Source organism: Gobio gobio (assembly GCF_949357685.1).
Source record: "Gobio gobio genome assembly, chromosome: 10".
NCBI classification, from domain to species: domain Eukaryota; kingdom Metazoa; phylum Chordata; class Actinopteri; order Cypriniformes; family Gobionidae; genus Gobio; species Gobio gobio.
Genome location: NC_137116.1, coordinates 40,655,928 through 40,672,885, shown reverse-complemented (window position 1 = coordinate 40,672,885; position 16,958 = coordinate 40,655,928). Strand labels below are relative to the sequence as shown.

The 16,958-nt window shown below is 37.9% G+C and overlaps 2 protein-coding genes across 2 annotated transcripts in view; both read right to left on the bottom strand.

Annotated features, from left to right (window-relative positions):
- Positions 1 to 13,538, bottom strand: part of kcnc4 (potassium voltage-gated channel, Shaw-related subfamily, member 4) — a 33,919-nt gene extending 20,381 nt beyond the window's left edge. Inside the window, exon 1 of the mRNA XM_079827371.1 lies at positions 12,351 to 13,538. Coding sequence (XP_079683497.1) covers positions 12,351 to 12,965 — 615 coding nt within the window. The 5' untranslated portion in view covers positions 12,966 to 13,538. The remainder of the gene's footprint in view (positions 1 to 12,350) is intronic.
- A 762-nt stretch (positions 13,539 to 14,300) lies between these two features.
- hspa1b (heat shock protein family A (Hsp70) member 1B) lies at positions 14,301 to 16,217 on the bottom strand (the record flags this gene model as incomplete). Its single annotated transcript, XM_079826913.1, has 1 exon — positions 14,301 to 16,217. The coding sequence occupies one exon, from the start codon at positions 16,215 to 16,217 to the stop codon at positions 14,301 to 14,303; it is 1,917 nt and encodes a 638-aa protein (XP_079683039.1).
- Positions 16,218 to 16,958: the final 741 nt, after the last annotated feature.

Sequence of the window (16,958 nt, the reverse complement as noted above, 5' to 3'; positions counted from 1 at the left end):
TCAAGTAAAATAAATATAAACGCATTCAAGTCCCCAGGGGAGTCTGCTATAGTCCCTTAACCACACAGAGAATAGTTGTAGCTTTATCTAGGGCTGGATAAACAAATGTGTTACCTATCCATCACTTCATTAACATCTTGCAAAAATATAGCACCCTGTAACTCGAACAGTAGGGCATGGCGCTAGCAACATCAAGGTCAAGGGTTTGATTCTCAAATAATACATTAATGAATACAATGTCTTGAATGCAATGTATGTTTCTTTGGATAAAAGTATCTGCCAAATGGAGTAAACTGTAAATGTAATTGTGTTGTTAGGTGAACAAGGCCATAAATGTACTATATTATCTGCTAGGGATTAATGTTTTGTGAGGGCTAAAACAACACTATTAAAGGAATAATCAACCAAAATTAAAATGTATTTTTTAAATGAAAAACATTTTTAATATATTCTTCCCCTCTGCCATAGGAGGACTCATATATCATTAATACTTCCAAATATTCAAACTCGCCATATCATGATAGGTCACATGACAATCATGAGAACAATCATGTTTGACATTTCCAAACCGATGTTGAGTGCAAGAAATGTTTTTCAATAAATAATGACTAACACTATCCCCCGGTTTCACAGACAAGGCTTAAGTCTAGTCTTAGACTAAAATGCATTGTTTTAACTGAAAGCAACTTGTACTGACATATCTTAAAATATGTCAGTGCCATTGTTTTGTCTTAAGATGAACACCAGTAATGTTTTTTTTCTAAGGCCTATTTTAAAAATCTACTTAAATGTTCTAATTGAACTAAGGTATAATCCTGTCTTAATCTAAGGCCTGTCTGTGAAACTAAGAATAATAAGCAAAGCTTCAGTATGAACCAAATATGAACAAAAGTGAACCATTTGACTGCCAAAAAGGTATTCCCCTCCATGCTTTATATTGTTCCTAAGCTGCAGACTGTAGGGAACTAAAGCAATTACATACACCAGGGATGAATTAAGTCACTATTATTTTGTCTGTCATATAACAGTCGAGTGCCAGAAGCCCATAAGCTGTTGTGCCAAGCATTTCTCCAGAGAGACTGTGTTTTCCCTGCATGAACAACAGTGTTTGTGATTTTGATACATTTCTCTGCATTTGGCTTTTGTGTGTGAACGCTCATTTCTGAGAGTAAGAACTGCACACTGTCACTGCACTAACACGTCAGGGCAAAATGCACTTGGGTCAGGGTCAGATAAAGCGCCCAGGAAACCCAGGAATGAAAAGTGGTGAATAATTTAAATCGCGAATCAAGTTTTTCTGCACTTGGCCTCCTTGACCTTGTGCTTGTATCGATGAAATCCAAGAGCTCTCTGACCTCTCCATAGACAGCTATTTCATGAACACTTTCAAGGCTCAGAAAGGTAGTGTTAAAATAGTCCATGTCCCTTTAACCTTAATTTTATGAAGCGACGAGAATACTTTTTGTGCACAGAAACAAACAAAAATAACAACTTTATTCAACAATTTCTCCTACGCAGTTTACATTGTAAAAACAGTGCAGCTCGTCGTGGTGCCCATGTGAACAGCATAGGCTGCTGTAAAACTTGAAAGCGATTCACTGTTTACATGTAAACTGCTTAGGAGACTGACACAAGATAGAACAAAATTGTTGAATAAATTCGTTATTTTTGTTCGTTTTTGTGTACAAAAAGTATTCTCGTCGCTTCATAAAATTAAGGTTAAACCACTGGAGTCACATGGACTATTTTAACAATGTTTTTACTACCTTTCTGGGCCTTGAACGTGTTAATTAAATAGCAGTCTATGGAGAGGTCAGAGAGCTCTCAGATTTCATCAAAAATATCTTCATTTGTGTTCCGAAGGTGAACGAAGGGTTTGGAACGACATGAGGGTGAGTAATGACAGAATTTTCATTTTTGGTTGAACTAGCCCTTTAATGTTACATATTAAATTACAATATAAACTGTTCAAAAGCTCACCTATGCTTAATATTTTTGGGGAAACGGTGATACATTTTTTCAGGATTTTTTGATGAATAGAAGGTTCAGAAAAGAAGATTTTTCAATGAAAAAGTCATTTTACTGTCACTATTTATAATTTTAATGTGTAATCATTTTAAAATGATTATTTCTTTTAAAAAAGTCTTTCTGACTCCAATCTTTTGAACAGTAGTGCTGCATGTTCCTGGTCTTTTATTGTGAATGATTCATGATTGCACACTGCTTCAAAGAACAAATACGGTTTGCATTAGTAAACTTTCATCAAAAATCTTGCTCTGCTAATACAATGACTTTCCTTTTTCCACTAATGTCACCAAGCCCTCTTTATCTCCAAACACTTCTCAAATAGAGCTGCTTTTCACAATCTAATCAATACCAATCCCGATCGATAATAGTTTTTTTTCTCATTATTGTTTCACTGTGGAAATACAATGCATTAAGGAAATAAAATTAGTTGAAAACCTTAAAGGGATAGTTCACCCAGAAATGATGGCGTATATGACATTCTTAGTTATATTAAAAAATGTACTGGCTCTTCCAAACATTATAATGGCAGTGAATGGCAGCCTAAAATTCTCAGCCCAAAAAAGTGCATCCATATAAAAATTATCCATACAGAACCAGGGGGTTAATAAAGGCCTTTTGAAGCTAATCGATGGGTTTTTGTAAGAAAAATATCCATATTTAACACGTTATAAAGTAAATGGGATCATTTTCACTTTTGGGTGAACCCTTTAACCCAACGTTTTAAGTTGAAGTTTCTAATATAAAATAGATTTATTCCCAATTGTTATAAATAATAAATATACATTTTTTGGGTCAAGTTGACTTCTTTTAAGTGATTTTCTCAAAAACGATCAGCCTCGACATTACAAAACGCCACTGCAGTGACCGTGCCATTGCAACAAGCTGCGAGCATAGGTCTGTGAGCAAGTCTAGCCTGTGAAGGATATCTACATTTTGGTTTATCTAAATGCCAAATGGTTTACCACACTTCTAAACAGACAAAGCCAACCTGTTCATACTCTGTTGCACAGAACTATGAAACTGCAAGAGACACAAGTCTGTTATTTACACGTTGTCATTGTGTTCATATAAGGCTCATACCGGAGACCACTGCTCGCTGCATACCTGGACCAGCTTATCCAGGTATAAATTCTGCATGTATTTTATTAGAAAGAGACATACAGCAATGGAGTCTTCTAGTTAAATGTTCATAGCATCTGTTCATATTTACAGCCTCTCTTATCACTTGATTTATTTTTTCAAACACTCGGTTTACATGATTTTGAGATAGTTATAATAAACAGGGCGTTCTTTAAACCCATTCCCTTGCCAGAAACTCATCTCATCCTGCCTGTCAAAAGCTTCCATTTCCGTTTAATAGGTGTTAGATCATGACAATAACAAACTATTTGTGAATCTGGCAGGCAGTCAGAATCTAACAATAAACGAGAGAATTTATAGAGGGTTTTATTCCTCACATATGATATTGCATCTTATTCTTTTACTGCATTAAAGACCCCCTGTGGTGAAAATCAAGTTTTTAATGTTGTTTATGTCTATTTAATATGCTTTAAAACAAACCATGTGTATAAACCAGTAGTTTCTCCTTAAAACTGGAGGAAACTAAAGACAGTCTCAAAAACACGGTTTGAAATCTCTGGTGTTTTTTGGCGTCACAAACTACCTTGTAACCAATCACGTCTAGTTTTGTATGAGTTAGTGGAGATGGGGATAATTTGCATATTCATGTATCCACCAATACTAAATGAAGCAAGGGTGATGAAGAGTTATATTCAAGCTATTTTAAGGTATGAATAAATTTTTTTCACAGGAAAAAAATCATTTAAATATGTCATTTTGGTGATTGAGTTTTAAGGGACTTTAAAGAAAATAGATCTGAATGCAAAAAAAAATGCTGAATAATTATTTGTTTTCTGGACAGTTGAGGATGAAATGATACTACTATATTAATTCCAGTACAAACAAATCAACAGGTTATAAATTATTTCCTTTGTATTGTTTCTTGTAACAATACAATTTGAAATAATAAATAATGTTATGCCATATCACCCATGCACACACAAAGCACACTACATCATCAACGGTCAAGAAACAACACCATTTCTCTGTGTGTGTGTGTGTGTGTGTGTGTGTGTGTGTGTGTGTGTGTGTGTGTGTGTGTGTGTGTGTGTGTGTGTGTGTGTGTGTGTGTGTGTGTGTGTGTGTGTGTGTGTGTGTGTGTGTGTGTGTGTGTGTGTGTGTGTGTGTGTGTGTGTGTGTGTGTGTGTGTGTGTGTGTGTGTGTGTGTGTGTGTGTGTGTGTGTGTGAGAGAGAGAGAGAGAGAGAGAGATGTAAAATCGACCAAATCACAACAGAATAACTGTCAATTTGAGAAGCAAGAGCTTCATTTGCACACATTTTACTCCTAGTCATTTCTCAAATTCAGTGATGTGTGTAAGTGTTCAGAATCTAGAGCAATTCAGTCATATCTTGTGTGTTATGCTATTCAGAAAAATAAAACGGTTATTGGAATGATTCACATTTTGTTAGAGGCAATTGTTTACGCCTGTGTAAATTTAGATCTTCGACAGCACATGGCATGAATATTTATGCAGTTGCATATTTTAGATTATTCTTAAACTTAGACAAAACCCCATTTAAACCTCAAGTTTTATGTGCTTAGAAAAACAATACACTTCAGGATTTGCTATTCAATTAAATAAGAGAACTGCTTTAGGGTCTCAATACTTTTGCAAAGCCATGTTTAAATACATTAGGGCTGAGCAATATATATAAAATACAATTTTGTTAGCTTTTTGTTAGATCAAAATGAACAACATTTAAATAATGAGTCAATACATCATTAATTAGTTTATTTATAATATTTTAGACCTGATGGGATGGTTTTCACATTTGTCACTCACTCGCCTATGCGTGTCTTGACATATCCGTAAATAGAGAAAAGTTGTTCCGGCTCCTTTGACTCGTGTATGGTGTAAGAGTGGCAAGGTTAGTAGTCAAAGCAAGCAAGAAAGGTTGATATGGACCTTTGTCAGGGTAGCGGCATATTTCATTTTTGACAGGAATTAAAATGAGACTGTGAGGGATAGAATAGTGTGTTCAATTGATTGTACTATTGTTTGACAACAATCTGGTTGTTCAGCAGATGAAAAGTCTTTCTGAAACAGTTAAAAAAGTCTCCATCAAACATTTAAAGTTGTAAGTTATGAAAAGAATGTGATCTAGGACCTTTATACGGTTCGTATATTGTAAAGACTGTACGTCTATCCCTCCCTATACATCTCAAGAAGTTAATATGGAGGAACTTACATTCTGTAGTAAAATGAAGTAATGTTTTGAATGAATCGATTGCGTGAATGATTCAATGTCTCGCTCATAAAGGCAGTCACTTGCTTTGTTTCGGAATAAATTTGCGTGTTTAAACGAATCGGTTGAATAAGTGGTTTAAAGACTCTCTCATAAAGACTCATCGCCACCTACTGACACAACGATGCAATGTACAGAAACAGTCCCTAAAAAGCAAAACCCTTATCTGTATCCAGCTAATAATTAAGAATAATGAAGGTTCAAAATGCCTCCATTTAACAATTACACTGACATTTCATCTAATTTCTGATGCTGTTGCTTATGACAAGAAATGGACTACATTAGCTCATCTTCAAAACACATATTTGTTAATGAGTAGAGAGACCATTATCTTTCACAGTGAATTCCCTATAGGGCTTTCAAAAGTACAGATAGGCTGTCCACACATGCCACCGGGAAATATGTGCATGACTTAGATTAAGTCTAGAGAGATTGTTTTAAAGCCATTTTTATGGGTGATTAATAGGGCTGGTCCAAATGGCTTCTGTAGTAATCAACATCGAATATTCAAAGCTTCGGAGGGAAGGGGCTGAACATATTCTTCTCTCTAATAAAGGCAGGAATCTGGAGAAGTGGCGCGCCTCACGTCACGCGAGCAGGGCTTATATGCTCCGAGAACGGCCACTGACCTAGTGATACAAAACACACAGGTCTGTTCCAGTTTTGATATATTATAGTAGTAAAAATCATTTAGTTCAGTTAGAGAACAGATTAACTACAATTAAAAACTGAACATGCAGCGTGAGCCGAACGAGAGTCGCCGCACAAACTGCAGCAGGAGTCAGATCTCATTCATCACGATAGTGAGGAGCTGAAAGACAAGATGATCGCGGAAGATTTGGTTTCAAAGCGAAATGTAAAAGCGCCTATTTAAGGGAGTTTGTCATTGTACTGTTTTGTTGTTGCATAACCCAAAATGCAAGCTCAGGCATGCGCTTCTTCCAGGGACGGATTTAGTGATTTGGGGGCCCCAAGCAAAATACAGAAATGGGGCCCTATACAATTGCACATTTACAACCTTGTGCGTCCGCGCTGAACTCGCATCTCGTATACAAAAAGCATTTTCTTCCATATAAGCTTGTGCAGTTGTGACTGCAGGCAGAATATACTCCGTTGCAGGGAACACTGAGAAGCTGTCACAATTCACCAGTGTGAGTGCCCGTGGTTACCACCAGAGGGCACTCCATCCCGGACTGTCACTCCATCAAGGACTACATCTCCCATAATCCTTTGCCCGGACTCAGCAGCACTCATTGATTACATCCACCTGTGTCTCATTACCCTGTTCACCTCACCCTATATAAGCCTGGTTATCTCAGTCATTCATTGCGAAGTCTTGTTAGTTGTATCACTACATTTCTGAGCGTTTTCCCTGGTTTCTTGTCTCTTGGTTTTTTTGCCTGTCTCTCTTGTCTTGTTTGCTTGTTTGGACTGCTTGCCTGTGTATGACCTTTTGACTGTTTTTGACTATGATTTTGGATTATCCTTTAATAAAGCTGCATTTGGATCTTCAACCTTCGTGTCTCAGAGCAGTACGTTACAATAATGAGGTTGGGTTCCTATTCAACTGTCCATCCTGCTAGGCTGTAAAAAAATATATATATAAAAAAAAAAATGTTTTTATTGTATTTCGCCAGATTTTATAGTGTAAACATATGCAAGTGCGAATGAGAACCGGTTCGAGGGGGATGCCAGGTGTGTGAAAAAAAAAAAGGAAAAAAAAAGAATATTCGAATCCCAAGTTTGAAAATCGAATACCAACCCATCGAACGAATATTCAAATATTCTGGTCCAGCCCTAGTGATTAGTAAACATCAGGCTATATTGTTCATAATAGGGATCTCTGATATCTCATGACGGTTTAATCCATAGTTTGTCCACTAGAGCACTTTAAAACCCAAGAGCAATTCTAAGGGCTTTTTAATAGCAAACAACCATTCAAAATCACGCTAGCAGAATGCCTAGCACGGCACACATCCAGACAGTGTCTGTCCTCGGTCAATTACCCGGTGACTGATTAATTACCATGACGGTGAGAATGTAATGCTGTAATTATGAGGTAGAGCTTACGCATCACATACACACACTAAAATCAACAAAAGCAATCAACACATATTCAACAAAATTCCCGTTATAGAACAGCTTAAAGGGACAGTCCAGCCGAAAAGAGAAAATTCTGTTATCATTTACACACCATCATGTCGTTTCGAACCTCTATGACACAAAATAATATATTTTGAAGAATGTTGGTAACAAAACATTTTTGGTTCCCTTTGACTTCCATCCTGGGGTCAACGTCAAATGTCACAAAAAAAAACACCTTTCTTTTCCTCTTTCTTCCCTTTTTCGCTCCCTACTCTAGCCTGTGCTACACTGAGCAATGTACACGGACTCAGTATTTCAGGCACTCGACTTACTCGACTCTTCATGACCAATCGCTTCCTGTACTCCCAAGTTGTAAGTCGCTTTGGATAAAAGCGTCTGCTAAATGCATAAATGTAAATGTCAACGTGATTTTGCCAAGAAACACTGTTCCTGGATCAACATATTTTGTTGACCCTGGAACATCATTCCTGTCCGAAAATGTACCGGTAGTCCTAACCCTATCCCTACCCCTAAACCTAACCCTACTCATAACTTTTCCCTAAAATCAGAGGGAAATGATAGGTGAATAACACTGTAGAAACGGTAACACTTTACAATAAGGTTCGTTAGTTAACTACATTAGTTAACATGAACTAATAATGAACTGCACTTATAAAGCATTTATTTATCTTTGTTAATGTTAATTTCAACATTTACTAATGCATTATTCAAATCTTGTTAACATTAGTTAATGCACTGTGAACTAACATGAACAAACCATGAACAGCTGGATTTTTATTAACTAACGTCAACAAAGCTTAACTAATGCTGAACAGTGGTGTTGTTCATGGTTAGTTCATGTTAACTAATGCATTAACTAATGTTAACTAATACAACCTTATTGTAAAGTGTTACCGTAGAAACACCTAACCCTAACTTGTCCTCAAATCTGATTGGTTGATTGGAATGTATGATTATAACATATTGTACTTGGCAGAGATGTATAGTAACGAAGTAGAACTACTTCACTTCTGTACTTAAGTACTAAAAGGCAGTATCTGTACTTTACTAGAGTATTATTTTTTTCTCCTACTTCCACTTTTACTTCAGTACATATTTTCGATGAGTTTAATACTTTTACTCCGATATTTTTTTATGTGCAGCATCGTTACTCGTTACAATTATAAAAATGTTACGAATCATTCCATTCCAAACCCACATTACCGCGCATGAGAGAGAGAGAGCGCGCGCGAGAGTGCGAGAGAGACAGAGCGCGCGAGAGAGAGAGCCCCGCGAGCGCGCATTCACTGTCTTTAAAACAACACGAGCGTCTTGCGCTCAAATTGCTCTCTATTTGTTTACATAGTTAATGTGCACTGTGATGTAAAATATACAAAAAATGAACAGCTGTATTTTTATTAACTAAGATAAGATTAACAAAGATTAATAAATACAGTAGGCCTAACAAATGTATTGATCATGGTTACCGGTAGTTCATGTTAGTTATAAGTCTAATACATTAACTAATGTAATGTTAACAAATCAGACCATATTGTAAAGTGTTACAAACAAATAATTTACTCAGAACACCTCTTGAAATGAGAATATAAGTATGCTTACCCCATTTTTTTTTTAGTAAGAGTGGTTATAGTAAGATTTAATCTTAATGAACTACAGTATTTTCAGGTTATTTATATGACAATATGTAGAAAAATTACCAACATTGTGATTGTCCTTTAGCTTAATCATTTGAAATAATAAAAACAATATGATGTTCAAACTTTTGACAACTTTCTTTAATAACTACATAACACAATACTTGTACTTTTACTTTCAGTACTTGAGTAGTACATTTCAAAATAAACTACTTGCAATACTTAAGTACAAAAAATGTTGAATACTTTAGTACTTCTACTTAAGTGTGGTGCTTAAAGAGCACTTCAACTTCTACTCAAGTCACTTTTTTGATAAGGAACTTGTACTTTTACTCAAGTATGTGTCTCTATTACTTTATACATCTCTGGTACTTGGTGAAATCACATTGGATGGATAGGTCAGTAAAATGGAAGTCAACGGGAACTGAAACTGTTTGGTTATCAACATTCTATCAAAATATCTTCTTTTGTGTTCAGCAGATGCAAGAAACAGATACAAGTTGGGAACGACATGAGGTTAAATAAATGATTTTTTTTTGGTGGATTATTAACTTTATGCGCGTATTAGACTACATTTGGGTCAAATTATTATTTTAATAGGGTAAGAAAATAAACTAAAGTCAATTTATCTTAAACGTTTTGAAATGTTTACTAGAAGACAAGATACTTTATTAAAGTACTTGTAAGCAAAACAATTTTTTGCAGTGTTTCTATCTCTTTCCATTTCTCCTCTGCCGTTAGGATCCTGTGAATAATGAAAGCTCTCATAGATGGATTTTCCTCTTTTCTAACTGTATTAGCTGGCCTGAGTTGCCGTCAGTATGGTAACATGAGCCCTGCAGCCCATAATGCTCTCAAGGCAGAGATAATTGAGAGAGCCGAAGAGCAGCAGGGTCCAAGAAACCCAACTATTTGCTCCTTGTCATTTCTGGGTGATTGGAATATAATGACGTCTTGTTTGCTCTGAGAGGTTTATTCTTTAAAAGGTGTATCTGTTCTGTTTCACCTCTTTCTTCCTCAATACCGGTTTTCTGAGAGGCGTGATCCCCATCTAGTGTGTCAGGTCTGTATGCTGGAAATCATCTAAATTAATTAGGGAAAAACAAACAGCTAGATTAATACTGATGAAGTGATGGACCTCAAGGCAATGGATCAGCTGTGTAGATGTTAACAACCAAAGCAGCTCAGCTGTGACAAACACACTGCATATCAATGAAATCTGATGTCTGTTTTGAGAGACACATTGTATGACAGCATTGTTTTGGTTTTTTTAAAGTGACCTCTGTGCAACTAAAGTAATTAAAACAATTAATTACTTCTACATTTCTCTAAGGGGAGAAATTGATTTCTCGGTCAAAATAAAGGAGCCATAAGGTCCAGGGTTCTTTAGTCCTACAATAAAAAGCTTTTACATTACCGATTTAAAGACGATGCTCTTTCTTTCAAGGGGGATGTAATTACACATTGAATTGTGCCTCAAAACCCTCAGGTATGAAAGACATGATTAGCTATAAAATAGGGCAAAAAAAATCCTCAGGGCAAGTTTGGGTCTGTTGCCTTCATATATTTGTTCCTTTATGCAACAGAAAATTAATTGATACTTATATTTTATCACTTTTGTTTTATAGTTACAAAAGATTTATATTTCAAATATTCATCAAAGAATCCTGAAAAAATAGTATCGTGGTTATTATGGTATCAACCATTTTCAACATTGATCATAAAAAAGCACCAAATCAGCATATTAGAATTATTTCTATTATGAAGACTGGAGTAATGATGCTGAAAGTGCAGCTTTGCCATAACAGAAATAAATTACATTTACAAATTACAAATATATTACAAATAGAAAAGAGCTGCTTTGAGCAAATAAAGGTGAGCACTTTTCATGACTACCTAATGTGAGAAAGGGCAGAACACATAATAACACAAATAAATCAGACCAACCAGCTGAAGAACTGTGAGTGGTGATACAACGCTTTATTCTAATCATGGTTAACACCTGAAAGTCGATCTTTCTCATCATACCATCCTCATTTTATGGAATTAAAACTGTAGACATTTTAAAAGCACTGTAGCCATGCATCCTCTTGTAGTTTATCTTTTACACACCGATTGAATCTTGACTAAAATTAAGCCTCGCGTTCTAAAGATATGCATCATCTCAATACGCATCCTCTGTCTAGAGCTGGTTTAAGGCCATTCCGGAGCATTTATCTGCTAGTAAATCACCAACCTAGCAATAAAGGAGACAAATAGACAAATCTGAATGTTGCACAACTTTTGACTTATGGCACCGCTAGATTTAATTAAACATAAATCACTCTGTCTCTGTAGCATCATAGAAGCGTCTCCAGATGACATTCATCCATCACAGCAAGAGAGGATCTCACATGTCTGACATCAGCATGTGACACATTAACACTAGAGCAGGTGGCATCTGGGGAAGTGCATGTTTGCAACAGTGTGAGACAGGTGCCGTTCAATAGACAGTTGGTGCTGATTGTGTTTCCACTGGTAACCACAGAGTAAAGATGATCTATGATCATGACATTTATTCAAAACTAACTTGCAGATTGAGAGCAAAGCCTGAAAACTACGATGGCCATAATGCAACACCTGTTGGCATGCATCACCTGTTAGAAGTGCATAACTGACACTAAATACTGCATGATGCAAGTCTATTTCGGTCAATCATATTAAAATGGTTTCTAATTTGTATGCGCATTATGATCAGGTAGGTTATCGCTCATATTCTATGAAAATTGTACACTTTGGTGTCCCGCTACCTTTTTTAAAGCATTATAGAGACAATAATCACACAGGTTGGGTGTGTTAAATAGAACTGTTATCTAAAATAAAATGAACTTTGCAATTGTATCCAAACATTAATCATACAATGATTCAAGTCATATTTCTTTACAGTTTATGCTGTTGGCTGTAGATATTATATGAATTGCCATTTAAAACTGTTCTACTGAGGAAATCATTTTAATGATCAAATATGTTATATTTAGCTGTATCTCACATTTTATGAGTTCCCCCACATTATAACAAAAATGTAACATTCTATAACATTCTGACACCCAAGAAATAACATACAGTAATTTGGTGCCTTCCTTGCCCATTTGTTGAGAGAGAAAAAAATACATTTTTTGACCCAGGAAGGCCTTGTTTTTTCCCCCCTATTCGTGTATTGTGTATTTAATCTCTTACCCGGGCTGCACGCGAAGAATAGGGATCTTCAAAGAGCGCCCATATTTTTGGTTGCCAAACTTCACAGCATCCCCTGGAGCGGTCAGGGCTGTCCTCAATGCCGAAGCGTCTGGGCAAGTCCTGGTCGTCCTCCGCATCCTCCGGATCTGGCGGTTCGAATATGTCAAGCGCCTCTTCGGCGTCCCTGTGTTGGCGGTAGGTCATCCAGCAACAGGGCTCCACGTCCGTCTCATCGATGCCCCAAAATGCCAACTCCTCCTCGAACAGAGGGCCGCACACATCCGCCGGGCAGTGGAGCTTGCCAGTCCTGTAGTAGTTCAGCACATAGGCGAATATGCCCGGGTGTCGGTCAAAAAATAATTCGCTGGTGGTGGGCGTCTGCCCCGTGTCTGCGTCCGGGTTCACCTGGTTGTCCGCGTCGGCGAGCCAGGCGAGTCTCGTGTCCGGTATGGTTTTAAGGGTGCTCCTGTAGGTTTCGTGGCGCGTGCCACCAACGTTGATAATGATTTTGTCCGAGTCTTCTCTGGCCATCTCTTCCTTCAGACATGATTTGGAAGGAGGTTTATTGCCTGACTTGCGCCCGCGGTACGACGAAACACACACCGAGCTGATCATAGATTTCGATGGAAGGGCTTTTACCTAGAAACTCTCTTGGCTTTCTAAACCTGCGCAGCTGTCGTCAGTTATAAAAGTCGAACAACTGTAGATAGTTTCCGCCGTCAACATGACCAGCAGAGACGCGCAGAACCACCTGTTAACAGAGAAACTCTCTCAGTCTATGGGAGGATGCTTCCGTTGATCCTCATCCATGGGCACTTTGACACTATAGTAAACACCAAAACATGAGCAAACCGTCCGCGTATCACGACCGAATTAAACGCGCGCGCTTATGCATTTCTTATCACATTTGCAAAAAAACAAGTTCAAATAAAAGTCAGACAACTCTAAAAATTCCCCCCAATTTCACCTCTTTCAAAACTCTCGTCACCCTGTCGTTGAATTAGTAAATCCTGCATCCACCGCGCGCATTAATTCTTAATCACAACAATGAATTTAAAATAAAACCTTGCCGAATAACGTCTGCGATGTTAACTTTGATTGCACATCAGTATGAGGCCAACTCATCTGTTGCCGAAGGTTGAGACGGTATCATCAGTTGCTGGGAAAGATCTGTTGCATCTTTGTGACAGTCAGACGACACAGCCCATGGGAGGATGATGATGATGATGATGCTTCAGCGTTTCAGTAACCCTTACAGCGCTGCATTACGTGTGATTGTGAGCTCATTTTGTTTAGAGGAAAGATTCAACTTACCCTTTTTTTACGCAATATGACGACGCATTTCCGCGTTAATTAACATTTTTAATTTGATTTTATGTAGGCTACATTTATAACACTGTATTTTGAGTTTTATTATGTTGGGCGTTTGACTGTCAATTTGACATTTCAATAATCTGACTGCCGTATCAGTCTCTTTATATTTTTGGTCCTCTTTTAGAAAGTATTTCTGCCGTTGAAGACGCAAATGGGAAAGACAAAAATATTGTCTACATATATATTTATTATAATTTGCCATAGTAGGCTGGTTCCAGGTCTTCTAAACCTGTTGACTATACTGTAGTGGATGAGACGGAGTCTGTCCTACAACGTCATCTAGTGTACAAATTAAAGTAGAGCAGGTTCAACATCATGCATTTTCTACCTTGCATTTATTTTTTATTCCTGTAAATAATAAATACATTACATCATAAAACATTCCATATTAATTTATTGTCTTATCAGCCGACGCAGCTGGAGGACAATTAGTCTTACAACATTAAAATTCAAGCACATTTTGATAAACAAGATAGAAAAATAATTTAGCTCATATAAATCTGGAAGTATCATAAGTAAGGCCACCACCTTTTTTAAACACTGAAAGTAATATTGCACAAAATATAATAAGGCACATTAATCCACCTCTTCAATGGTAGGGCCCTGTGCTTCAGGCTGGCCTTGGAATCTACAGCTCCCAGCGGGAGGAACTCCTCCTTGGTACAGCCGATTGATGATTGGATTACACACACTTTCCAGTTCCTTCTGATGGTGCTCATACTCTTCCTTTTCAGCCAACTGATTGTTCTCCAACCAAGCGATAATCTCCTTACACTTATCAACGACCTTCTTCTTCTCTTCTTCGCTAATCTTTCCTTTCAGGTTTTCATCCTCCACACTGTTCTTCATATTGAAGGCGTAAGACTCCAGGGCGTTCTTCGCTACAACCTTCTCTCTCTGCACCTCATCCTCTGCTTTGTACTTTTCCGCATCCTGCACCATTCGCTCAATCTCCTCTTTGCTCAGTCTACCTTTGTCATTGGTAATGGTGATTTTGTTCTCTTTTCCTGTGCTCTTGTCGACAGCAGATACGTTCAGGATGCCATTGGCATCGATGTCAAAGGTCACCTCGATTTGGGGTACGCCTCGCGGTGCCGGGGGGATTCCCGTGAGCTCGAATTTGCCGAGCAAATTGTTATCTTTGGTCATGGCCCTCTCGCCTTCAAACACCTGGATGAGGACGCCTGGCTGGTTATCAGAATATGTGGAGAAGATCTGCGTCTGCTTGGTGGGGATGGTGGTGTTGCGTTTGATGAGAGCAGTCATGACTCCGCCTGCGGTCTCAATACCCAGGGACAAAGGAGCCACATCCAGAAGCAACAAGTCCTGGACGTTTTCCGAGGTGTCACCCATTAGGATGGCGGCCTGCACCGCTGCTCCATATGCCACCGCCTCGTCTGGGTTGATGCTCTTGTTGAGATCCCTGCCGTTGAAGAAGTCCTGCAAAAGCTTCTGGATCTTGGGGATCCTCGTGGAGCCGCCGACCAGAACAATATCGTGAATCTGAGACTTGTCCATTTTGGCATCTCTCAAAGCCTTCTCGACTGGATCCAGCGTGCCTCTGAAGAGCTCAGAGTTAAGTTCTTCAAAACGAGCCCTTGTGATGGAAGTATAGAAATCGATGCCTTCAAACAGGGAATCAATCTCAATGCTAGCCTGAGTGCTAGTTGAGAGGGTCCTTTTAGCTCTTTCGCAGGCTGTGCGAAGCCTTCTCACTGCTCTCTTATTCTGACTGATGTCCTTCTTGTGCTTTCTCTTAAACTCTTCAACAAAGTGCTTCACCATCCGGTTGTCAAAGTCCTCCCCTCCCAGGTGAGTGTCCCCTGCTGTGGCTTTCACTTCGAAGATCCCATCCTCAATCGTGAGGATTGAGACATCAAAGGTGCCTCCACCCAGGTCGAAGATCAGGACGCTCCTCTCTCCTCTCCTGCCCTTGTCCAGCCCGTAGGCAATGGCAGCCGCTGTGGGCTCATTGATAATTCGCAGCACGTTCAAACCGGCGATCACCCCCGCATCTTTGGTTGCTTGCCTCTGCGAATCATTAAAGTACGCTGGGACCGTGATGACGGCGTTATTGACTCTCTGACCCAGGAAGGCCTCGGCGATCTCTCTCATTTTGACTAGGACCATGGATGAGATCTCCTCAGGGTAGAATGTCTTGGTCTCTCCTTTGTACTCAACTTGAACTTTTGGTTTGCTGTCTTCGCTGATGACCTTGAAGGGCCAAAGCTTCATGTCAGACTGGACCACTGGATCATTAAACTTTCTACCAATCAGCCGTTTGGCATCAAATATTGTGTTGCTGGGGTTCATGGCGACCTGGTTTTTGGCAGCATCTCCAATGAGTCTTTCTGTGTCTGTGAAGGCAACATAGCTTGGAGTGGTTCTGTTTCCTTGATCATTAGCAATGATTTCCACCTTGCCGTGCTGGAACACTCCCACACAGGAGTATGTGGTTCCCAGATCAATGCCGATGGACAAACCTTTAGACATCTTGATTGTTTTTAATGAAATAGCACCTGCAATACAAAAAAGTAATGAGTTATTTCATACTTAATAATAATTATTAGTATTGCTGTATAATGCATGTTTCATATAAATATTTAAATTAATAATTAAATATATGCATATGCAAATATATTAAAGATTTTAAATATTTCGACTTCATATTAGCCTCGATTAAAAAGCTGAAACTAGCTGAAAGTTTAAAAAAAAGATATATTAATATAGGCTTATTATTTATTTAAAAAAGATTTTAAAAGTTAATTTAACTAAAAAAAATTAAATATTAAATTAATCTCTAAATATTAGACCGTTAAACAATTATAAATTTGTTTATTAATTATAAAAAAATCTACTTAAAGGGTAGATCAAACAGTTGATGGACCCCATTTACTTCCATAGTATTTTTATTTCCTATAACCAGTTCATGTCCGGTTATCAGCTTTCTTCAAAATATCTTCTTTTGTGTTCAGCAGAAGACAGAAATTCACACAGGTTTGGAAGAAATTGAGGGTGAGTAAATTATGACTGAATGTTAATTTTTGGGTGAACTATCCCTTTAAGGAAAAGTTTACCATTATATTTAAAATTATATTAATATAGGCTAAGATACATAAAAAAAATATATATATAACAATATATACAAAATATTGTAACTCAGAGAGTCACTTACAGGTCTTGTGAGTTTGTTCTAGCGCTTCAGAGAGTGGACTCTTCTGCTCTGCTTTGCTT